Genomic DNA, 24,449 nt, shown 5'->3' on the forward strand with positions numbered 1-24,449 from the left:
CATTTGTAATTAGCAAGAAATAGTTGGATTCCCAGTTAGCTCAAAGAAAACACTCAGAATCGAGACTTATTCACTCTGGTTGGCCTGATTTGGGACCTATACGTTTTTCTGACCAATTACTGTAGCCTAAAGGATGAAATATTCTGATTGGGCTGGGTGCAGTGGCTTACGCCTGTAATCCCAGGCACTTTGAGAGGCCAAGACAGGTGGATTGCCTGAGCTCAGGAGTTCAAGACTAGCCTGCGCAACATGGGGAAACCCCATCTCTACTAAAAATACAAAAAATGGCCGGCTGTGGTGGTATGCACCTGTGATCCCAGCTACTCAGGAGGCTGAGGTGGGAAGATCACTTGAGCCTGGGAGGCGGAGGCTGCAGCGAGCTGAGATCATGCTACTGCCCTCCAGCCTGGGTGACAGAGTGAGATCCCATCTCATTTAAAAAAAAAAAAAACTAAGAAACATTCTGATTTGCAGGCCAGGCACAGTGGCTCACGCCTGTAATCCCAGCACTTTGGGAGTCTCAGGCAGGCGGATCATGAGATCAAGAGTTTGAGACCAGCCTGGCCAGGAGACCAGCCTGCCCAATATGGTGAAACCCCATCTCTACTAAAAATACAAAAACTAGCCGGGCATGGTGGCAGGAGCCTGTAATCCCAGCTACTCAGGAGGCTAAGGCAGGAGAATTGCTTAAACCTGGGAGGCGGAGGTTGCAGTGAGCCGAGATCGCGCCACTGCACTCCAGCCTGGGCGACAAAGTGAGACTCCAACTCAAAAAAACAAAAAAAAAAAGAAAAGAAAAAGAAATATTCTGATTTGCTTCAGGCAGTTAGGCCCCACCCCTGGAATAGGGTCCTTTCTGACCAGATTACACGGCTGAGAAATTTCCAGTACCGTTAGGAATAGGGAATCCAGCAAAGGGGGCAGGAGAGACAACCAGCACCAGCAAGTCTCCTACAACATGTTTACTGGCCAGTTGTATCTCTAACTGCCATCAGAACAGATGACCACCATGTGAACGGCGCATTAGTGATCCCCATATCTTGTGAGGTGCTCACTATGACCACTCCATCTGTGGGTGGCCACACTGACCACATGAGCTGACGTCAGTCCAGCCACTGCAAGCTCCTGACTGGTTAGATCTGCCCTGGTTGCAAGTTCATCTATGTTCAGCTTTTAGTTCTCCACTCCCATCTGAACCTTCACAGACGGCTCAGCTGGAGACCCCAGGTGAGCCTTGAGCTCCCTTCCAGCCAACTTCCCTGTGACTGCTTTTTTCAAATGCAAGGGGAGGTCCACAAGCTGGACATGGCAAAGAGGGTACAACAGACATGTACACAGCAAAACATAACTGGAACCACTTCAGCTCAGGCATGCATTGACTCAGCAAACATTTACCAACATCCGTGCCAGGTCCTGTGCTGGGAATGCAGAGGACAGTGAGACTCAGGGCCGTCCTCAAGAAGCCACAGTCAGATGGGGAGACAATGGTGGCACAGACCATCCCAGTTCATTATGGAAACACAGAAAGGGAGGCACTTCCCCCTCCTAGGCCAGAAGACGGGAATGTCCACATAGCAGCCTCAGCGGCAGGGCCACTTCAGCCCCATCCCCTACTCTCTAGGCTTCAGGAAAGGCTATGTGGGTTCTCCAGCAGCTTTGAGTCTATCACCAGAGTGGTGTCCCCAGTGCACATTAGGAAGTGTTCAACCCCAAAACTGGGGACCCAACCCCCTTCACATGCTCAGGGCTTTGCAGAATCCTCTCTGGGCCCTTTATTGCAATAGCTCTGGGGGTAAGAGTAGGGGGCAGAGACACTCAATCTTTTATCCATTTTCAGGCCATGCCTTTTCCTGGATCTTCAAAACCGGTGGGATTCACCTGTTAAGGCATGCACAGTGAGATCAAAGCAGAAATTTCCACTCCAAACCATTCTTCCCAACTAATACTTGGCATTCAGCCCTTCCTTTGAATTTAACATTGCCCTAATCAGGTCCCCAGGTGAGTCACCAATACTTCAGAGCACGTGTGTGGGTCTGACCCACATCTCTGTGGCAAATGGGGCCAGGGATCCCGGGACAGAGAAAGCCTGACTAGTCCCATTCTCGGCTCTGCCCAAATTAACTTGGACGTGACCAGGGGCAAGTCCCTTTCCTCTTTCTCTTTCAGTCTCCTCATCTATGAAACAAAAGATTCAAGGCCAGATGTGGTGGCTCATGTTTATAATCCTAGCACTTTGGGAAGTGGAGGCCAGCGGATCACTTGAGGTCAGGAGTTTGAGACCAGCCTGGCCAACATGGTGAAACCCCGTCTCTACTAAAAAAATACAAAAATAAAAAAGCCAGGTGTGGTGGCACACACCTGTAGTCCCAGCTATGTGGGGAGCTGTGGCACGAGAATTGTTTGAACCCAGGAGGTGGAGGTTGCACTGAGCTGAGATCGTGCCACTGCACTCCAGCTTGGGTGAGAGTGAGAGACTCCGTCTCAAAAAAAAAACAAAAAGAAACAAAAGATTTAGCCTAATCAATCTCTATATCTCTATGAGACCTAGCTCTAACAGTCTGACTTGAGGGTTCAGATACAGGGAGGAGGGGTAGCAGCATGGGGGTTGGTTGAGAGAGAAGAGGAGAGACAGGAGCTGGCCAGGGCTCCATAGACAAAAAGGCTGCAAGTTTAGACTTCGGATGCTATCTCCAAATAGGACTGTCCTCAGACACAGGATGCAGACCAAGAGAACTGAACAGAGATGGTTGGCCTATCACCAAAACACCAAAACACACCATCTGTAAGGCCCATAAAATTATATAGATACACACACATATACACACATAAATATATATGGTAGATATATATAATGTATATGGTAAATATATATAATATATGGTAAATATATATTATATATGGTAAATATATATATATCTTCTGAATTTTGAAATTAACTTTAGGTTTACAGAAGAGTTGTGAAGATAGTGCAGAGTTCCCAAATACCTATCCTCCAGTTTCAGTTTCCCCTAATGTTATCTTACACCACCCTGGTACATTTCTCTTGGTAACTGTGTGTGTGTGTATATATATATATATAGCTACCAAATAAACTTCTGAATTCAGGGTTTTTGTTTTTGTGTTTTGTTTGTTTGTTTGCTTGAAACGGAATCTCGCTCTGTCGCCCAGGTTGGAGTGCAGTGGTGCAATCTCAGCTCACTTCAATCCCTGCCTCCCCAGTTCAAGTGATTCTCCTGACTCAGCCTCCCAAGTAGTTGGGATTACAGGTGTCCACCACCACGCCCAGCTAATTTGTGTATTTTTAGTAGAGACAGGGTTTCACCATGTTGGTCAGGCTGGTCTCCTGACCTCAGGTGATCCGCCTGCCTCAGCCTAATTTCTGAATTTTGGAATTAACTTTAGGTTTACAGAAGAGTTGCGAAGATAGTACAGAGAGTTCCCAAATATCCAACCTCCAGTTTCGGTTTCCCCTAATGTTATCTTACACCACCCTGGTACATTTCTCAAAACTCAAAAATCCCACATTAGTCCGTCATTAGTAACATAACTGCAGACCTTATTTGGATTTCACTAGCCTCTCTGTTCCTGCTCTCTCTGCTCCACGACATGACCTAGAGTGGCATCCTGCATCTAGACACCATGTCCACTGTCCTCTGGTCCATGGCTGCTGCTGTCTTTCTGTGCTTTTGATTTTTTTCTTTTTCACAATGCTTTAATTATTTCTGTGCTTCTTACAACCTTGACAGTTTTGAGGAGTCCTAGTCAGGTATTTTGCAGAACATCCTTTAATTTGGGTTTGTCTGATCTTTTTCTCCGGGGTTATAGGTTTTTAGAAAGAATACCACAGAGGTGAAGTATCCTTCTGGTCATATGTCATGGTGTGGATGGGGCAGAGTTAGCTACATGATAGCCACTAGACTTATCACTGGTGATGTTAACCTTGAGACCTTGGTTAAAGCGGTGTCTGTAGGTTTCTCCATTGCATAGTTACTATTCTTCTCTTTCCCTACTCTATTATTTAGAAGCAAGTCCTGAGTCCAGTGTACAGGAAAGGGAAGGGAAAGGAATAATTAAGCTCCACCTCCTAGAGGAGAAAGAATCTGCATTCATTATTGGAAATTCTTCTGTAAGGAAGATTTACCTCTTCTCCCTCAGTTGGTTATTGATTCAACAATTTCTTTAAATCGGGGCTGGGTGTGGTGGCTCATGCCTGTAATCCTAGCACTTTGGGGGACCAAGGTGGAGGATTGTTTCAGCCCAGGAGTTCACGACCAGCTTGGACAACATAGCGAGATCCCCATCTCCACAAAAAAATTTTTTAAATTTGCCAGGCTTGGTGGTGCACAACTGTAGTCCTAGCTACTCAGGAGGCTGAAGCAGGAGGATCGTTTAAGCCCACGAGTTCAGGGTTATAGTGAGCTACGATCACGGCACTGCACTCAAGCCTGGGCAACAGAGCAAGAGCCTGGCTCTGAAAACAAAAAAAATATATTTATATCAGTATAAATATTTATTTATACTTTGGGTTATAATTCAGTATTATCCTATTATGTATTCCCTTGCTCATTTGCTCCAGCTTTGGCCATAGGGAGCTCTTCTGGCTCCTGGATCTCTTTGACACACTCCCATCCTTTCGCATTTTGAGGACTTCCTAACTCCCTGGCACCACAACACACTCCCGGCTCATCTTTCCCCTGTCCCAGCCCTAAAAAGTCAGCTATCTCTCCAAGGAAATAATGTATTTTTAAAACAAGTTCTCCAATTATCTTGTCAATAGTCCAAATATATTGCACTGCATTTGAGTGCATGATTTAAAAAAAAAAAAAGAGTTAATTTGTTCAGTTACCATTTAAAACACACATTGATTTTTGTAGCCCTGCTGTGACATGTCTTTTTGAAATATACCAGGAGTCTCAAACATGGGAGGGATCTGGTCCTTTCTTCGCTTCCAGGAGGCCTTGTTGAATTTAAACATCACCTCAGCAGCCACTCTGCTAAGGCTTGAGGGCAGCCGGCCCAGCCTTTCTACAGAGGTAGCCCAGTTCCTGGGTCCTCCCTAGGCTGAGCTGCCCAGTGAAGTAACTGAAAGTCAAGGTCATTTCTGGGACCTTTCCCTCTCCAACCTCACCTCCCAACCCCCCACCACCCTCAGACAGTGACCAGTCCACAAGCTTTGCAGACCCCACCTAGGCTGCCTGGGCACAGGCAGATAGATAGTGGGAGGCCAGGCAGGCTCCAGGAAGGAAGTTAGCCAGTCCAGCTGACAAGACAGGCGTATGAGAGGCGGAGGGGTTTGTGTGGGCTTGACATCAGAGGGTTCCTAGAGATTAGGGCCAAAGTTTGCAAAATCCAGCTGTAAATGGAGCAGGGGTTCCCCGAAGAAGCCCTGGGTTCTGTAGAAGACAGTCAGCTTCTTGGGAAGGAACATGAGCCGGAAAACAGTGAGACTGTGGCTGTCTCTGGGAGGGCAGGGAGCAGCATGACTCATCGCCTGGTCCTGCTGGCTCCTACTGGCACAGGGCTGGGCAGCAGAGGGTCTGGGAGCAGGAGCAGAGTCTGGTCTTGTTGCAGCTCCAGAGGAGGTCCCAGGCTGGCAAAGACAACCTAACACATTGGGACATAGGCAGGGTGTTGTGGGGACACTTAGGAGGGTACAACCAGCATCAAAGGAGTCTTGGCTGGCCTCACAGAGGAGGTGACATCATCCAAATGATGAATGGAACTGGCCAGCAAGCGGCTGAGTAGCAGGGAGGGAAGGACACTCTGAACCAAAGAAGAAGCAGAGCAGAGGCCCAAAAGTGTCTGCAAGGCACTGGCCTGTGCCTACCACCCAGTGAGCACTCTATAAATGGGAGGCATTATCTCCGTGATTGATTAGTATTGTCATTATCGTTATTAACCTGGACACATCACTTAATATTTTTACTATCGTAAAGATAGTTACTATAGCAAATAAACGCTTAACATAACTGAGCTCTTCTCATCTGTAAAAGGGGTTTTGGTGAGATTAGGGGTGCGGCCAGCACTGTACTCAGCTGGAGTGAAAGCAAGCATGTGAGGTGCCCAGCAAGGGATGTGAGCTGTACGCGGCTCACAAGGCAGGGGGCCTCTCTCCTCAGGTTGCCAAGCCCCTGGAGCTGCTGTGCCTGGGGGACACAGAGAAGGGAACACTTTTGGGTCTTCAAAGATGACCAGGCAACAAAGCAGGAACACGGCTAGGTAGAGGCAGGCAAGCCCAGAGGAACAGCCTCAGGGCCCAGCTAGAGACGCACATGCCTGACTCCCTGAGGTCTTTGGTGGCCTCCTGAACAAGCAGGTGTGGATGAGGAGATGGACTGCCTTGGAGAGAGCTACATGAGTTCCAGCTCCACCAGCCCCTAGTGACTTCACCTTTCTGAATCTCTGAACATCCATTTCCTCCGCTGTACAATTTCATTAAGATACATACAAGAATATCCAAAGCACAGTCTTTGTAATAGAAAAAAAAATCCTAGAAACAACATCCAACAACAGGTGAATGAATAAGTAACCAGTGGTATATTCATAAAACGGGACACTATTCAGTAGTAAAATAAATTACCGGTATGCAGGCAATCAAAATGGATTTTTGAAAATATAATCCTGTATGAAAAAGGAAGTCACATAATTATGGAATGATTCCATTTACACAAAGTAAAAAATAGCAAAACTATACAATATCCCATTTAGGGATGCATACAAAGGTGGTAAAACTACAAGAAAAGCAAGAGAATGACTAGCATAATTAAAATTCAGGACACTAGTTCTTCAGGATGTCGGGGGAAGGCTGTGATGGGGGCACCCAGAGGGCCTCAAGGTACTGGCACTGGTCTATTTTTTAAGTTAAGTGATAGATACATGGCTTTTTAAATTATTACTATTATCCCTTAAGCTGTACATGTACAGTTGTGTCTATGGTGTCTTTTATAATAAACAAGTATTTATTATAACACTAGCACTTATAGGACACACGCCTATGATGAGATAGAATGTAAGAAAGGACTGGCACATGGTAAGCACTGATGGCATGCGGCTCTGTCCTCCCGCGTGTGGGCTCTGTGTTTTCTCCCTCTCTCTCTCACACACACACACACACACACATACTGGAAGCCAGGCTCCCCTCTGCCCTCAATCACCCGTGGTTCACAAAACGGCAAATAATAGGAGCACTAGAATAGGAGCTCTCCATCCCGGTTCGAGTCTTTCCAGCTGGGGCAGTTTAGTGCAGAATTTCTCAAGGGTAACATCAGCATAATGACCTCTGTCTGTAAGACCACGAGTAGATACAGTAAAGTGCTGTGCTCGTGCGAGAAATCAGGTCTGACCTGGGAAACTAAAAGCATCTTCACGGAGCAAGGGTGTTCCTCCAGTGGGGGCGGTCAGTGAGTTCTGCGGTGTGGGTGACAGAATTCTTGTGTGGACACTCATGTGGTGATTGGGGTAAATGGCCCTCTTTTGCCTGGTTTTCTGCCTCAGTCATTGTGCATCTGTTGGTTGAACCTGCCTTTCGGTCCTAGAAAGGTACAGATTTCAGGAAAAGTGTACCTGTCCCTGGGGGTGGCCCACCTCTGTGTGATGGCTTCAAGTACAGTGTGTCTTGAGGGGGCCTGACTCCATCTGGAAAGGGCCTGTCTGGATGTACCTGTCTTTATAACCATGGACCTGCCTCCAAGGTGCGTGGACCAACCTCTGCACCTGATTCACTCGATGCGCACCTGACCATAGCTTCATCAGGCAGGGTGTACCTGTCAAGTTCTTAGGTCCTAGTGTTCGCGGCTTTACTTCTCCTGGTACCGCCGTCCGCACCTCGGTCAGTGCGCCCCCGGCAGGTGCGTGTACCTGGTTCAGTCCGTGCTTATCTTGCGCGTTCGGGCCGCCAGTGTCCCGCTCGGAGCTCATCGCCGCCGCGGCCTTGAGGCGGTGTCCCCAGGACCCTGACCCTCTGGTTGGCGCCGTCCGGCGCGCAGCGGCCGCGGGGGCGGGACCGCGACTCGAGGGGCGGAGCAGGAAGGGACTCGAAGCTCCGCCCCCAGGGCGGTTCCGGACGGGCCCGCCCCTTGCCCGCTTCCGCGTCAGCGCTTCACCCCTACCTGCCCGCGCGCCGCCCCATATAAAGGAGCCGCCGGCCTTACCCCTGGGATTCGGCCCCATGGAGACGCCGCCGGCCGCGGCTGGCGCTCGGCGGGGTGAGGCGCGGCGGGGAGGGCGCGGGCCTCGGCGGGGAGACGGCAGGGAGCGCTCCGGCGGGGTCCGAGCCGAGCCGAGCCGAGCCGAGGGGAGGGGAGGGGAAGGGCGGGGTCCTGTTACCCAGCCCGCCGGGCCTCAGCACCCCTCCAACTTAGCCCAAGTTGAGAGAGTCGGAGAAGAGCACCAGGGTCCGGATCGGGGGCCGAGCGGGCTCGGGTCTCGGGCCGGGACAGCCTCGGCGTCACCAGCTCCCGGCAGCCAACCAGAGTTTCCCAGCAACTTTTCTCCCCGCGGGTCACCCCGGAAACTTGCCCTCCCGGGCTCCGGGAGTCCGGCCACGGGCCTTGCGCTGCTTGGGCCTGAGCTCTGAGTGCTGGACGGGTGGGCGAAAGCGATGGCCCCAGTGGGGAAGCCCCGGGCCTCGCAACGCACTTCCAACCCCAGGATTCCGTCTGAGAACCCCGTCCCGCCTTCTGGGTCCCCTGGGTTGGCGTGGGGATTCGAGTCTTTCCAGCTGGGGCAGTTCCAGTCTTAGTTCAGACTAAGTTCCGATCTTCGAGCCACCAGCTAACAGCTGGATGACCTTGACCAAGTTTTTAATGTCTGTGCCTCAGTTTCTCCCTTTATAGAATGGGAATGGGAATGCCTAGCTGGGAGAGCTTTTGAGAGGACACCCTGAACTAATAACATGATGTAGTGTGTAGTGCCAACCATCCCTCATCCTGCTGGGTGTGGTGATGGGAGGGTGGGAGAGAGCGCTATTCCCTGTCCCTAATCCTGTTGGTTGTTCAGTAGGAGCTGTGGCGTGGTGCCTTCCAGGAGTCTGAGCTATGAGTGGCCCCTGTGGAGAGAAGCCTGTCCTGGAAGCCAGCCCCACCATGAGTCTGTGGGAATTTGAGGACAGCCATAGCCACAGCCGTCAGGGCACCCCCAGGCCAGCCCACGAGCCGGCAGCTGAGGAGGCCTCGGCCGTGGAACTGCAAATGAAGGTGGACTTCTTCCGGAAGCTGGGCTATTCATCCACGGAGATCCACAGCGTCCTACAGAAGCTGGGCGTCCAGGCAGACACCAACACGGTGCTGGGCGAGCTGGTGAAACACGGGACGGCCACCGAGCGGGAGCGCCAGGCCTCACCGGACCCCTGCCCTCAGCTCCCTCTAGTCCCGCGGGGTGGGGGCACCCCTAAGGCTCCCAACCTGGAACCTCCACTCCCAGAGGAGGACAAGGAGGGCAGTGACCTGAGACCAGTGGTCATCGATGGGAGCAACGTAGCCATGAGGTAAGTGTCGCTTCTGTGGCCAAGACACATGAGGTTCGCATCTCTTCTGTGGCCAGGACACATAGAAGGATGACTGTCTGCAGCTCTGGTGGGCTGGAAGGAGTGACTGTCTTCTTAGGGACTGGTCTAGAGGGAGGGAAAGCCTTTTATGAGGCTTGCCTAGGGTCACGCTACTGGTGACAGAGGCAGGGTTCCAGCCCAGGTCCCTCTGTCCACAGAGCTCGCCTTATGCTGTGGGTCCCTCCCTGAGGCCAGCACTGTGTCTCCGCTCCTCTCCTGTAATGTGAGGCAGGGCTGTAAAGGGGACCAACCCTTAGGCAGCAGCTCACTCACCCCTCTGAACCTGATCTCCTCAGGTGGGTGTTGTGAGGAGGGGTTATGCGGGTCCTGGAGAGGAGCAAGCGTTCAGGACCCAAAGTAGTGGTAGTAGGCAGTGGTAGTAAGCAGTTGTTGTTGTTGTTATTTCAGGGGCTGGGCTTCTGAGGCCTTCTTGTCTCAGACCTGGGCTCCCACGAAAACAGGTCCAGCGACTATGTCCAAGAGTGACCTCAAGGCTGGGTCCAGTTTTACATGGGTTGTGGGCCGGTGGCCTAATACTCTGGCCTCAGGTGAGCTGCGACTTGGATCCGCACTGATTCAGCTGAAGCAGCCTGGGCTGGACTGGTGTCTGGAGGTTCCCTGGGGCCAGAGCCAGGGCTCAGCCCCCAGTGACTCCCACCCCCATCCCCAAGCACAGGAATGGGGTGGGGAGGTAGGGGCAGAGGGGGAAGCCAGGACTGCTGCTGACCTTGGGGAATCCAGACTTCTCCTGTCAATCCAGGCCCCACCCTCTGGCCCCACTTTTTTCCCAGTTCCCTCCCAGGCAGGCCGATGAGTCAGTGCTGGGTGGATGGCTCACAGGGAAAAGTTCCTATTGGCATGGATGGGGAGACCCCAGACACGGGGTTGGGAAGGGCTGCTTTCCTGGCTACCCTGAGGGAGCTCCTAGGTGGGCTACCCAAAGCTGGCATGACCTCGGCCTCTGCCCTCTCTGATTTGTGGCCCCCGTGGGACAAGTTCACTGTCCAGCTGGCCCTGGCCCGGCTCAGCAGGCATGCAGCTGAGGCCTCTTCCCTCCTTCTGTCACCTTCAGGCCAGTCTTTCTCTCTCTGACTTGGGCTGAGCCTGGGTGGGAGGCTGAGAAAATCCAGTTTCTATGCCAAGAGGCAGCAGGTTACAGTCTGTGCTTCGAGATTAGCGGGGGTCCTTCTCAGTGTCCAGCCTCATGTGGCTGGGCTAGGAGCTAGGTTGGATCTGTATGACTCCTTCCTCTGGAGGCGTGGGCCAGGAGCGGCTGAGCCCTGGGAGCAGCCGAGTGCAGTGTGTGTTTGTATCCAGAAGGAGGAGGGACATGGGAGGAGGGGCTGTGATGTTGGGGGGTGCTCAGAGGAGCCTGCTCCTGAGAAGCAGAGCCATGCACCCACCTCGGGGGTTTCTGAGCTGGGGTAGTGGCAGGAGGGGAATTCCAGCCTCAAACTTCCTGTCTCAGCTGCTACTCGGTTCCTGCCCGGCCACCCTCCTCCCCCGGGGGCAGGCGGGCTAGCCCCATCATATGCAAATTATGGGGAAATTCACCTCTGTTTCCTTCTAAGGGAATTTTTCTCCACTCGCCAGGCCCAGCCCGGGCATATCTTTTCACCTGGGGAGACTGGCCCAGCCCTGCCCTCTGTCCTGGGGAAGGAGCAGTCTAGCTGGAGTCTTCTACACACACTTCCTATCAGTGTCTGCTTCGCCAGGCTGGGGGACCCTGACCTTACCGGCAAAGAGGACTGGGGTGGGGGCAGGGATGTCTGGTTTTCCTGTGCCAGCAGCACTTCCTCCAGTGCAGTGAAACAGACTAAAGCTAGCTGTAGGGGGGCAGTCCAGGCCTCGTGTGCTCTACCAAGAGGGCTCTGATAGCACCCACTGATCACAGTTTTTCCATCTGCTGAGGGAATATTCAGGTGCTAGGGCTGCTGAGAACCGACTTGTCCCCAGCCAAGATTTTCAATGCCCAGAGGCAGTGCATTGCCCTGGGAGCCCTGGCATCCCATTAGTTCCCAAGGCTCCAAGATACCAGCCTAGGATCACGTGCCTGGAGGGAGGCGGGTGGGTGGATACATACACACACTGCATACCTGAGAGAAGGAGCCAGGCCTGGGGTGACCCAGCTGCCATGGTTTTGAGAGGCAGGGCAGAAGGCCCAGGGAAGGGGGTGATGTGATGGGGGAAGCACTGGGCATTGTGAAGACACAGACCAGGGACCTGACCCATTGTGGCAGGTCAGGGAAGGCTTCTCAGAGGCAGTGACATCTCACAAGCGTTTTGAAGGAAGAGCAGGAGTTTGCCCCCAGCATTGTTTCTCCCGTTCGCCGCCTGTCTCTTATAACACACTTTGTTCAAACTCAATTTTGGGAGCTTTGTTCTCCCAAATTCTGGGTCTTCTGTTAGAGACAGGAAGGCAACCAAGTGGCCCAGACCTGGGTTCCAGTTCTGACTGTCTCTTACCACTAGCCAGGTGACCTTGGACGAGTCCCAGAGCCTTCCTTTCCTTCACGGTAGCAAGCCCTATAAGAATGAAGCCATATATCTGGCTGCCAGTGGGAGTTCGGTGCCTGCGAACCCCTGCTCATTCCCTGTGATCAGGGTCTATGTCTGCCTTTATACCTACCTGAGCATTAACGTACAGGGTGGTGATAGGCACAGGTCCTGGGCCTGCATCGCTGTTCCACCGTTACTGCTGTGTGACCCTGGTGACTAAGCTGCCTTCTCTGGACCACAGTTTTCATCTGAAAAACAGGGAAGGGGATGATGGTGGTATAGTGCCCTCCTCACAAGCTTGCTGATGATTCAGTGTTAGGCGCTTAGAACAGGGCCTGGTTCACAGCTCTCAGCAAATGGAAACTTTTCTTATAAGCAGGCTGGCAGATGGGGCGGGGGGATCAGGGGAGGATGAGTGCTGCCCTGGGCTGAACTTTGTCTCCCCTACAATTTAGAGACCTTCAGACCCTGGTGCCCCAGCCTTGTCCCCAAACAGCCTCCATGGCCCCCAGCTGCCCTACCTTCTCTTAAGGCTCCAGCTATCACCCCTTACCTCCCCCACTCCCGTTAAAGACACCCACAGGATGTGGTAGGCCCTGGACTTGCCTCTTTTGCGTAACATTTATTCTATTTTATTTGCCAAATATGAGAGTCTAAGCTATTCACTGAGGGGGCAGTGAGAGGTGGGGCTGCTGGTCCTAGGAGCTCTTCCATGACACTTAGTGTTACCTGGGAGCCCCAAGCTCCAGTCCTCCATCCCCCAGGAAATCCAGTTGGAACCCCTACTTTGCAGGGCCATCTTTGGCCTGAAGCCACCAGGAAAGCTGTCCTGCTGACTGACCCCTCTTAAGGAAACTGCAGACTGCTGGGCCCATTTTCAGATAGAGGAACGGAGAGCTGCAGCAGCCCAGGAACCCCACCAGGCGTCCTTCTGGGTGCAGCCACCTGTGGGTGGGGCGCGGCCTGGTCTGAGACCAAGGCAGGGCCCATGCCTCACTCAGCTGTCCTTGCTAAGAGTCCCCCAGCAGTCTTCCTGATGGTCTTTCAGCCTTGGGGTGAACAGGCGTTTGGGAGAATTGCCATCTTGGGAGGAAAAGTAGTACCCTTTCACTTTCAGACTGAAAGGGGAGCCTGCTCCACTCTGGCGCTTTCTATCCCACGCTGAAGGCTGGAGTCGCCAGCCCCTTCCCCTTTGCCCTTCTCAGGCCTCAGTCCCTGAGGTGTGTGTGAGGACTGAACTTTAATCCGGAACAATCTGGTTTCTCCTCAGTCAGCCCAGTCGGTGCTTCCCCCGCCCCCACCCACGCTGCAAGAGGCGAAGGAGGGGTGGTGACTCAGTGTGCATGTGTACGTCTGTCCCTGTGGTCCCGGCAGCTCGCCGGGTGGGGCAGGAGCCAGAAGTCTCCCGGCACCTTTCCCCCACCCCCAGGTGTGTTGCAAGTGGCCTGGCCCTCCCCCACTGTGGGGAGCAGTGCTGCCAGCTTCCTGGGCACTTCCTCACTTTCAGGAGATGGAGCCTCAGGGAAAGTCCCAGCGGGGCCTGGCCATCCTGGAGTTGTGGGAACTGGCACTGGGAATGGAGTCCTTGGCCTTGGGCCCCACCTGCAGAGGGCCAGGGCCTGAGCCCTAGGGAAAGAGGAAGGGGCTGCTCACCACCACCACGAAAGCCAGGGCAGGGGTGGGGTGTGACAGCCCCCCTCCTGCTGCTCAGGCCTAGGGGGTGGCAGGCTGGCCATCAGTGTGGGCTAACCCTGTCCTCCTCTCCCTCCCAGCCATGGGAACAAGGAGGTCTTCTCCTGCCGGGGCATCCTGCTGGCAGTGAACTGGTTTCTGGAGCGGGGCCACACAGACATCACAGTGTTTGTGCCATCCTGGAGGAAGGAGCAGCCTCGGCCCGATGTGCCCATCACAGGTGAGTGGTGCCTCTGGAGGTGGGATGGTCTTACTGCCCCAGCAGCCCTGGTTCTCCCCAAGAGAGACCCTCTGGGAGTGGCCTAACTTCTAGAACTCAAGCAGGGACCAGCATTTCTTTTCTCAGTTTTTTCTGTCCTTAGCAACCTGCTCTGAACGGTGGTCATTGGAGGTCATCTTGTCTAGTCTTCTGCCTCAGATATGGGGCCCCTCCCTCATCCTACTGGTGGGCAGGTCAGTCTTTCAACCTCCCCAGTGGTAGAGGGGCAGTGCCACATAGTGGTTAAGCCTGTGGGCTCTGAGTCAAGACATCCAGAGTTGGAATCCTGGCTCTGTCCCCTCCTGGCACCCTGGCCTGGGCAGGGATCTGTTAGCCCTGCTCCATGTGCTCCTCATCTGAAACATGGGGTCAGTGTCGGCGGAGGATGTTGACAGCAGCGCCTTCCTCATGAGATTGTATAAGTTAACACATGGTTAAGTGCTGAGAAGAGTACCTGGCACGTGATAGACGCTCAGTATATGTTAGCTGTTACCACTGTTCTTGCAAGAGCCCCCAGCTTTTGGAGGTAAAAACTGAATCAGTTTCTCTAGAAGTCTTGAGATCTAGGAGCAGGCTGTCCGGGACTGCAGGCTCCAGGAAGAGGGGCCCTTTCCACTTCCTCACATCTGTGTCCCTGTGGTCCCAGCAGCTCCCCAGGTGGGGCATGGTGAGTGGCCTGACCTTTCCCCACCATGGGATTTAGCGACCTTGTCCTGGCAATGCAAGGGACAGAACCAAAATACTTCTCCCACCCCAGAGCAAGCTGGGGCTCATTCACGGACCCCTCAGAACAGGCTGGATGAAAGCCAAAGCCAAGACCACATCTGGCTTGAACAGGCCTGATGTCCAGAGGGAGAAAAAGAGCAAGGTCAGCTCTGTGCTTGGAGCCTTTGCCGTGCAGGCCCTGCCGCCTGCGCTCAGATGTTCTTGGTCTTCAGGCAGCAAACTGTGCTGGGCCAAGGGAGGGGCTGGGGTGTGGAAGAGGCCTCGGCAGAGCTAGTTCTTGCCCCCGTGACCTTGGCGTTAACAGCTCCTGTGCATGGCCACCAGCAGGTTAGGGAGCTCTGTAGGCCTGGCTCTGGGTCCCGCTGGGCCCTGACCTGTGTGTTCCCGTCACCTCCCAGACCAGCACATCCTGTGGGAACTGGAGAAGAAGAAGATCCTGGTGTTCACACCATCGCGGCGCGTGGGTGGCAAGCGGGTGGTGTGCTATGACGACAGATTCATCGTGAAGCTGGCCTACGAATCTGATGGGATCGTGGTTTCCAACGACACGTACCGTGACCTCCAGGGCGAGCGGCAGGAGTGGAAGCGCTTCATCGAGGAGCGGCTGCTCATGTACTCCTTCGTCAATGACAAGTATGTTCCTCCCAGAGGCCTTGATGGACTTGGGGTCCACAGGGGAAGCCAGAGATGCCCTTGGCAGGGGTGGAGCTGGGGGCTGGGCTCTGCGGGGCCCTGCAGCCATGGGAGGTTGTGGTCTTCGCTCCAGGCAGCTTTGAGAGTGAGACGGACAGCTCAGCACATAGGCAAAATCAGACCAGGACCGGCAGGCTGTGGGGTGGAGAGAGTGGCTAATTTGGGAGATAGAGCCGTAGCACTTATGAGGGGATGTGGTTGGGGTTCCAGGTGGCCTCTCTACGAACCAACATGGCATCTCTCGAGCAGAAGCCATGGGCCAGTGGGTATGAGCTGCCATCCCCCCGATGACCTCAGAGAGAGTTCCCCTAAAGGTGCCCATGGGCTGTGGCCCTCTAGACCGGGGATTCCTTTCTCCTCCCTTGGTATGATCCCACCCAGAGAGCAGTTTTAGGGGGTCCTGGACAGGCCCCAGTTTTAGGTGTCGCTCTCCTGTTCTTCCCAGCAAGGCTTGCCATCGGCCCCTTCTCAGCAATTAGAAGTCCCTGCATGGCTCCCACCTCCAGAGAGTTCTTTGCACCCTCTGCAGGTTTATGCCTCCCGATGACCCACTGGGCCGGCACGGGCCCAGCCTGGACAACTTCCTGCGTAAGAAGCCACTCACTTTGGAGCACAGGAAGCAGCCGTGTCCCTATGGTACGGAACCCAGCCTGCCCTCCCTGGCCCTCCTCACTCCTGTCCCTCCTCTCACCTGTCTGCCTGTGCCCTGTTTTCCTCTTGGGGACCTCTACCATTGGACCACCCAACCCCATGTCCTGTGCCACCCCTTCCCTGCTCTCACGCCTGGTTCTGAAGTGCCTCTGCTTAGAGTCCCTCTTGATTCCTCTTGCAGGGAGGAAATGCACCTACGGGATCAAGTGCCGATTTTTCCACCCAGAGCGGCCAAGCTGCCCCCAGCGCTCTGTGGCAGATGAGCTCCGCGCCAATGCTCTCCTCTCACCCCCCAGGGCCCCAAGCAAGGACAAAAGTGGCCGGCGGCCTTCACCTTCATCCCAGTCCAGTCCTCTGCTAACCGAAAGTGAGCAATGCAGCCTGGATGGGAAGAAGCTGGGGGCCCAGGGATCCCCAGGGCCCCGCCAGGAGGGTCTAACACAGACCTATGCCCCATCAGGCAGGAGCCTCCCACCTAGTGGGGGCAGTGGCAGCAGCTTCGGGCCCACGGACTGGCTCCCGCAGACTCTGGACTCACTCCCGTACGTCTCCCAGGATTGCCTGGACTCCGGCATTGGCTCCCTGGAGAGCCAGATGTCGGAACTGTGGGGGGTTCGAGGAGGAGGCCCTGGTGAGCCAGGCCCACACCGAGCCCCTTACACGGGCTACAGTCCCTATGGATCTGAGCTCCCAGCCACTGCGGCCTTCTCTGCCTTTGGCCGGGCCATGGGTGCTGGCCACTTCAGTGTCCCTGCCGACTACCCACCTCCGCCCCCTGCCTTTCCACCTCGAGAGTACTGGTCTGAACCATACCCACTGCCCCCACCCACACCAGTCCTTCAAGAGCCCCCAGTGCAGAGCCCAGGGGCTGGCAGGAGCCCGTGGGGCAGGGCAGGCAGCCTGGCCAAGGAGCAGGCCAGCGTGTATACCAAGCTGTGTGGTGTGTTTCCCCCGCACCTGGTGGAGGCCGTGATGGGGCGCTTCCCACAGCTCCTGGACCCCCAGCAGCTGGCTGCCGAGATCCTCTCTTACAAGTCCCAGCACCCCAGTGAGTAAGCTGCCCGTGGCTGGCAAGGGCAGCACCCCCAGCCTCCACGGGCTGTCAGGCTGAGCCTTGGGCCATCGAGCAGCCCATTCCCAGCCCTGAGGCCCACCCCGGAGACTGGACAGAGGGAGGATTCAAGTTGGGAAGGAAACCCACAAACCAAAGATACTGTAGGATTGGTTCTGGCCCATGCAGCACCTCTAGCTGTCTGCCTGAGTGGGTCAGAAACGATCACCCTGTTGATACACATTGTATCTCTGTAGTTTAAGGAGACGCTGCCGGTAACGGCGTCAGTCCATGGCTGAGGCCCAAACCGTCTTTTCTCTCGGAGGGTGGGGAGAGAGGTGGGGGCAGCAGAGGCCTGGGCTGGGTGCCCTGTGCACGCCACCCCACTTCCGCTCTACCCCTAGGACGTTGGCCTTGGCTGGCTAGTTGGGCACTGTGTGCCCGCCCTCCAAGGGCCTCCTCTACGCCAATGAGGCCTCATCCGTGCTCTCGCTGGGCACGTGGCTTCATGTCAGTAAGCAAGATGCTTCTTAATAACCTACCTTCTGCCCCACTCTTCCTTATCCCACTGCCCCTGTAAGGGTCAAGGGCCCTCTGTCTACACTCTCCTCCTCCTCCTCCATCCTCTATTCAGAGTCATCTCGCCCTTCCCCACAGGTGGGGAACATGTGTATGTGTACACATGTAAATTTTAAATATTTTAAGCAGAAAGTCCTTACCTCCTGTAATACATCAATAAAGTACAATCAATGCGAGCCCTTTCAAGAGGTGATTGTCTTTGTTACGCTCAGGGCGTTGGGCTGGCCTCTGGGTGAGGAAAGGCCAGCAGGTGTGCACCCTGACCTCCTTCACCCCAGGAGGAAGCCCTTCCACACCAGCTCCCTGACCCTTCTCTGGAAAGAAGATTTCTAACATTCACCAGGAATGCTTAGCCCCTTGGGGATGGGGCATCTTTCCCGAGGCCTTGGTCTGGGCCTTGTTAGGAGGGGCCCATGGACGCATGAGTGGGCAGGCGGCTGCAGGGGCCAGTTAGGCTGCAAAAGTGTAAAAGGGCTTGGAGTCTAGTTTTATCTGCAAAAAGAAATCTTATTTACAATATACTTGGGCTTCTGTTTGTTTTGTGGGACAGGAAGCTAAAATACCAGACTGTCCAGTTCATTATCAGCCACTTGGCAATGCTGAGTGACTTGCCCAAGGCCCCACAGAGCAAGGACAGACTGGGGCCTTGAGTCCTGGTTCTGGTCCCCAAACCAGGGGGGACAGGAGGGGTGGGTCTGGACAATAGTTTGCAGCAACCCAGGGCCCTGCAGGGATGGGGGAGGTAAAGGTACCCTCAGCCCCACACCTCACAACTCTCCTAGGTTTCAACATCCACAAAGGAATCCTTCCAGGCCAGGCATGTTGGCTCACGCCTGTAATCCTAACACTTGGAAGCCAAGGTGGGCGGATTGCTTGAGCTGAGGAGTTCGAGACCATCCTGGCCAACACAGGGAAGGTCTATCTCTACAAAAAATACAAAATTGGCTGGGCGTGGTGGCATACACCTGTAGTCCCAGCTACTTGGGCTATGTAGGAGGATCACTTGAACCTCAGGAGGTAGAGACTACAGTGAGCCATGACTGCACCACTATGCTCCAGCCTGGGTAACAAAGTGAGACCCTGTCTCAAAAACAAACAAACAAAAAGAAAGAGGAATCCCTCCAGCATAGCAGCTGAAAGGACCACCCTACCTACCTGGTCAGCAGCAGATGCCCAGCAACCCCACCTGCCAAGCCCCCTGTCTCTGCACACCAGTGGAGCTTTAGGCTGCCTGGAAGAAACGGAGTGTTCTCACCCCTCTTCCCATCCCAGCTGCCAGCTGGCCATAGCCTTGGGAGTTCATACTTGCTTACTTCCTTCTTGACCAGAGCTGAACTCTGGGCCATTTGCTGCTTCTGCTGTGTGTGGGGAGGGATGGGCAGTGGGTAGCAGGTCCTGGCTGGCTGTGCCATGTCTGGAGGTCGAGTCTGGCCCTGCTGGTTCACTAATAGGCACCAGTAAGGGTGGCAGAGCCCACGTGGCATGTGCCTGAGGGGCTGGGATCTGGGGAGGACTGGTCAGTTCCATGCCCTGCTGGTCTGAGCTTGCATCCTGTGCTTTCCAGGCAGGCTTAGATGCAGGCCTCTTTCTCAGTCTGCCAGGAAGAGTGACTCTGAGGCTACCAGGCCCAGTGCCCCAGCTGTTTCTGTTTTCCCATGACTTCGGCTCTAACTCCAAAGTTCTCCCCATCACCTCCTGCTCCACTGCCCATTCAAGCAGCTTAGGTAGGTGGTATTTGCTCACAGGGCCTCAGTCTCCCCACCTGTAAAAGGGATACGATGGTCCTTGCCTCTTTCTAGATTTGAGAGAATAACTCAGTTCCTGTGAAAGGAGGGGAGGGAGGGGCCCTGGATTTAAGCGCCCATCACTAGCGATGCAGCCCTGGGCAACCCACTTCTCTCTCAGAGCCTCAGCTTCCTGCCTCTTCAGAGGCAGCTTCCCTCGGAGAGGGGGACAGGGATGGAATGTGATTTGTGCATGCTGGAAGAGATCAAACTCTGGGGAGCTGTCCCAGTTGCTCTTTCCTCCTCTTGTTTTCCTGGTTCCAGGAGCCAGAAGCTGATGGGGAAACCAGTGAGTATGCAAATTCCGGCACTATTGGGAAATGATCCCAGGGAGCTCACAGAGGACAGTCTCCTGCCTGCCCTCCCCCACACCCCCGCAGGCCCCCCACCTTGCCCTTGGGCTCTCACCAGCGGGGGCCGAACCCTGAGTTTTATTGTGAGTTCTGTCTCACACACATGGGTTAACCCCTCTTGGAGTGAAGCCAGGGTGACTATGGCCAATCTGTCCTCAGAAAACCTCCAGCCTCCCTAGCAGGCAAACGAGCCCACAATGGGATGAAAGATCCCTGTTCTGGATGTTCCAGCCCAGTCCCCATCCCACTTCTGTAGAGTGGGGTAAAAACTCAGCAGTCCCTAAAGACCTGGGACCTAAACTAGGAGCAGAACTTTAGAGGTCCAGGGGAGCCGCTCTCCAATCCCCTTCTCCCCCGCAGTGCTGCTCATACCCTCCATCGTTGTAGTCTCCTGTTGGGGGGGGGGGGGGACAGGTGGTGTCTGGGAAGGGGCCAGTACTCCTCACTGCAGCTGCCACTTCCCTCCTCTTCCCCCAATAAAGTTCTCAGCCTTCCCTTCCCTATGCCTCCTGGAAAAGCCAGCATTTGTCTTCTGTACACAAAAGGGAAAGACCCCAGCCCTGAGGGAGGTGCTGGGCAGGACTCTACCAAGACAAGAGTGAGTGAGCAGCAGAGAAAGTGGGACTTAGGGGGCATATATCTAGGAGCTGCAGGGAAGGAAGTGATGCAATCACCTGAGTCCTGGGCCCAGCTGGTCCCTAGAGACACTTCCCCAAAAGAAGGCAGTCCAAGGACCCTAGCACTTTTGTCCCAAGGTTTCTCAAGCCTCTGGCTTTTTTTTTTCTTGGACCATAGCAGAGTGGGTGGAGTAGAGGGTGGCAAGGGCCTGTTCTGGGGACCTCCCAGTTCATGGGAAGGGTGTGGGAGATTTGGCTGAAAGAGGCAGGAAGTCGGGCCCTACAACTAAGGAAACCCAAGCCATCCCAGGCCATGGCATGTAAATCCTTCTGGCTAGTTCCTGAAGGGGAGGAGGCCCCAGGCTGTCATCCTGAGGTGTGGCCTCATTAAGCTCCTCTCAAGGTAGCTGCTGGTGATCTAAACTGCTCATCCATTTAAGAAATGTCAGCAAAACGAGGTGGGAGGAAAGGATCAGGCGCCCCACCCCACACTAAGTTGGGCACATTGCTGGGAGGTCAAGTCACTAGGAATGGTGCAAAGGCTCTAACTCTGGCTGCTCCCGGGCTGCTTGTGGAGCTGTACCTGCCACCTGCTGGCGCTTCCTGATACTGCTGCCTATGGAACAGGGGCCTGCCCACCAGGCCTGGCCTGGAAATGAAGGGCCTAGAGACAAAGATCTTCCAGCAGGATCTGAAAACAATAATTTAAGGAGAATAACATGGGAAGTAAAGTGCTAAGGCAAAAACAGGGAATTCTTAATGGCATTTGCAGCTCCGTCCTGGAAAGAAACACCAGAGGTCACTGTCATGCCTTCTACAAAGTATAAAGTTCTAGAAAGTTCCAACTGTTTCAGGTAACAAATATCCCAAGAAAAACTCTCAGGAACTGAAGGAATAAAAAGGAAAGGAGAAAAAAATATAAACACTCTTTTTTTTGAGACAGGGCCTTACTCCATCTTCCAGGTTAGAGTGCAGTGGCATAATCACAGCTCACTGCAGCCTCGACTTCCCGGGCTCAGGTGATTCCCCCACCTCAGCCTCCCGAGTAGCTGGCACTACAGGCATGTGCCACTATGCCTGGGTGATCTTTTGGTATTTCTGTAGAGATGGGGTTTCACCATGTTACCCAGTCTGGTCTTGAACTCCTGGGCTCAAAGCAAATCCGCCTGCCACAGCCTCCCAAGGTGCTGGGATTTTACAGTCATGAGCCAACATGCCCAGCTATTTTTTTATGCTTGTTGTTTTTTTCAAGGAATCTTCTTTTTCTGGAGACAAAGTCACTCTGTCATCCAGACTGGAGTGCAGTGGCATGATCGCAGCTGATTGCTGCCTCGACTTCCAGGGCTTAAGCAATCCTCCCACACCACAGCGCCTGGCTAATTTATTTCTTGTAGAAACAGGGTCTTACTTTGTGGCCTAGGCTAGTCTTGAACTCTTGGGCTCAAGCAATCCTCCCACTATGGCCTCTCACCATCCTCCTGCCTTGGCCTCCCAAAGTGCTGGGATTACAGGCATGGGCCAGCATGCCTGGCCTCACTGCTGAAAATTTATCCTACAGGTACTCTTACTTGCAAAATGATGCATCTAGGGCTATTCACTCTGACACTGTCTGAAACAGCAAAAGATGGGAAACAATATTAATGCAATCAACAGAGGACTGATTAAGTAAACTTTGGTATACACACGCAACGGAATATAAAGTAGCCAATAAAAATAATGAGGCAGTTATGCATGTGGAACGTTTTCTGTGCTAGATTGCTAGATGAAAAAAGCAAGGAGAGAACAGTATGCTACCATTTCTGTGAACAGACCCATGCATGCGTGCATACTGCTCATACATGTACAAAGGTCCTCGGGAAGGACACAATGGAACTCTGGGGTTGCCTCTGGGAAAGGGAACTGACAGCTGAGGGACAGGAACACTTCCTTTACCCTGAATATACTTCAGTGCCATTTGAGCACATGCTATTTGCATGTTGCTACAGTCTGAATGTTTATGTCCCACCAAAATTCATAGGTTGAAATACCCCCAAAGTGATGGAATTAAGAGAAGTGGCTTTGGGGTGCTTAAATCATGAGGATAGAATGCTCATAAATGGATTAGTGTCCTTATAAAAGAGGCCTAAGGAGTCAGGTGTGGTGGCTCACTCCTGTAATCCCAGCATTTTGGGAGGCTGAGCCAAAAGGATGACTTGAGCCCAGGAGTTTAAGACCAGACTGGGAAACAAAGTGAGACCCTGTCTCTAAAAAAAATAAAAATAAATAAAAGAGCCCTGAGGCCAGGCCTGATGGCTCACATCTAGAATCTCGGCACTTTGGGAGGCCAAGGCAAGGAGGGTCACTTGAGCCCAGGAGTTCAAAACCAGCCTGGGCAACACACCAAGACCCTGCCTACAAAACATTAAAAAAAAAAAAAAAACTAGCCAGGTGTGGTGACACAGACCTGTAGTCCCAGCTAATTGGGAGGTGGAGGTGAGAGGGTCACTTGAGCCTGGGAAGTTGAGTCTGCAGTGAGCTGTGATTGTGCCCCTGGACCCTAGCCTGGGCAACAAAGTGAGACCACGTCTCAAAAATGTTTTTAAAAAGAGGCCTGAAGGAGCTTGTTCTCCTTCCACCATGTGAGGACACAGCTAGAAGGCACCGTCTGTGAACCAGAAAGCACACCTTCACCAGACACCGGCTGTTGCTGGTGCCTTGATCTTGGACTTCCTAGTCTCCGCAACTATAAGAAATGTTTGTTGTTTATAAGCCATTTAGTTTATATTTTTGTTATAGCAGCTCAAACAGACTAAGACACATGTATTCAAATTAATTAGATATTTTAAAGTCTTCCCATCCCCACACCCAGGATATAGAAATAAGTTATCTGGGTGGGGGTTGGGAGCTGAGGAGGGGGCCAGGGGTCTCCAAAGTTTATTTTCTGTACACAAACGGTAAAAACTTGAAGCATATACACCCCCAACATGTATATGCTATTAAACTATGATAACTGCCACTATTACAGACCAAAAACGATTATCAGCAGTTTCTTGTGGTTCAACCTTTTATTTATAAATTAATGACCTACATGTACTAATGAACTAATACTGATGTATATATATAATACATTCAAAGTGAGAAACTAAATAAGGCTGAGCCTGAAAGTGAATATAAACCAAAGGCCTAATCTTTTCTTCCCACCCCAACCCAGCCATCCTGTGCACCCTCTTCCCCTTGGAGGCCACTGCCCTAAGTGAGGATCAGCATCGACTCCACCACAGCCTACTTCAGTGGTGACAACTTTTAATCCACAGAAGCAATTTTTCAAAGTGAAAACTGTTTCAAATCATGAAGCTTATCACTTAGACAATTCAGACATGATAACGCTCATTTAGACAGACACAGGTATGAAAATTCCAATCCCTTCTTTTCACTATCACTGTATCTGACACACACATCACCTCCCTAGGCACTATGACACTATCCTGGGACAAGCAAACGTGTACAAAGAAGCACAATCCTGCTCTCTCCCCACACTTCACATAAACCAGTATAGTGCTCCTGTAGTCAGGGTTTCAGATGTCAATTTTCTGTTGTTTTTATAGAGTGTCTTGCTATGCTACTCGGGCTGAAGTTAAGTGGCCATTCACAGGCATGATCGTAGCGCACTGTAGCCTTGAACTCCTGGCTTCAAGCAATCCTGCAGCCTCTCAGCCTCCCAAGCAGCTGGGACTAAAGGTGCATATCATCACACCCAGCTTGATGTGTATTTTTTTTTTTTTTTTTTGAGACGGAGTCTTGCTCTGTCACCCAGGCTGGAGTGCAGTGGCCGGATCTCAGCTCACTGCAAGCTCCGCCTCCCGGGTTTACGCCATTCTCCTGCCTCAGCCTCCCGAGTAGCTGGGACTACAGGCGCCCGCCACCTCGCCCGGCTAGTTTTTTGTATTTTTTAGTAGAGACGGGGTTTCACCGGGTTAGCCAGGATGGTCTCGATCTCCTGACCTTGTGATCCGGCCGTCTCG

At 53.2% G+C, this 24,449-nt stretch overlaps 1 protein-coding gene across 4 annotated transcripts; it reads left to right on the top strand.

The window, feature by feature from the left end:
* The first annotated feature begins 8,084 nt into the window (after positions 1 to 8,084).
* Positions 8,085 to 17,880, top strand: ZC3H12A (zinc finger CCCH-type containing 12A). 4 transcript variants are annotated; one of them, XM_030942287.1, is made up of 7 exons: positions 8,085 to 8,204; positions 9,001 to 9,484; positions 13,816 to 13,955; positions 15,119 to 15,353; positions 15,943 to 16,049; positions 16,246 to 16,431; positions 16,525 to 17,880. In XM_030942287.1, exons 2-7 carry the CDS (start codon positions 9,036 to 9,038, stop codon positions 17,118 to 17,120), a joined length of 1,713 nt encoding a protein of 570 aa, XP_030798147.1. In that variant the 5' UTR covers positions 8,085 to 8,204; positions 9,001 to 9,035; the 3' UTR covers positions 17,121 to 17,880. The 4 variants fall into 4 exon arrangements, with proteins under 4 accessions (XP_030798147.1, XP_030798146.1, XP_010350969.1 ...); XM_030942286.1 differs by having other exon boundaries at positions 8,086 to 8,204; positions 16,246 to 17,880; XM_010352667.2 differs by having other exon boundaries at positions 8,092 to 8,204; positions 8,998 to 9,484; positions 16,246 to 17,880.
* Positions 17,881 to 24,449: the final 6,569 nt, after the last annotated feature.

The sequence above is a fragment of the Rhinopithecus roxellana genome, chromosome 12, assembly GCF_007565055.1.
Source record: "Rhinopithecus roxellana isolate Shanxi Qingling chromosome 12, ASM756505v1, whole genome shotgun sequence".
Classification (NCBI taxonomy): domain Eukaryota; kingdom Metazoa; phylum Chordata; class Mammalia; order Primates; family Cercopithecidae; genus Rhinopithecus; species Rhinopithecus roxellana.

Bases quoted from the DNA above. Each gene is read 5' to 3' on its own strand.
- ZC3H12A (XM_030942286.1), top strand. From the start codon at position 9,036: ATGAGTGGCCCCTGTGGAGAGAAGCCTGTCCTGGAAGCCAGCCCCACC. The intron at 9,485-13,815 runs GTAAGTGTCGCT...TCTCCCTCCCAG, and splicing joins GGGAGCAACGTAGCCATGAG to CCATGGGAACAAGGAGGTCT. The intron at 16,050-16,245 runs GTACGGAACCCA...TTCCTCTTGCAG, and splicing joins GAAGCAGCCGTGTCCCTATG to GGAGGAAATGCACCTACGGG.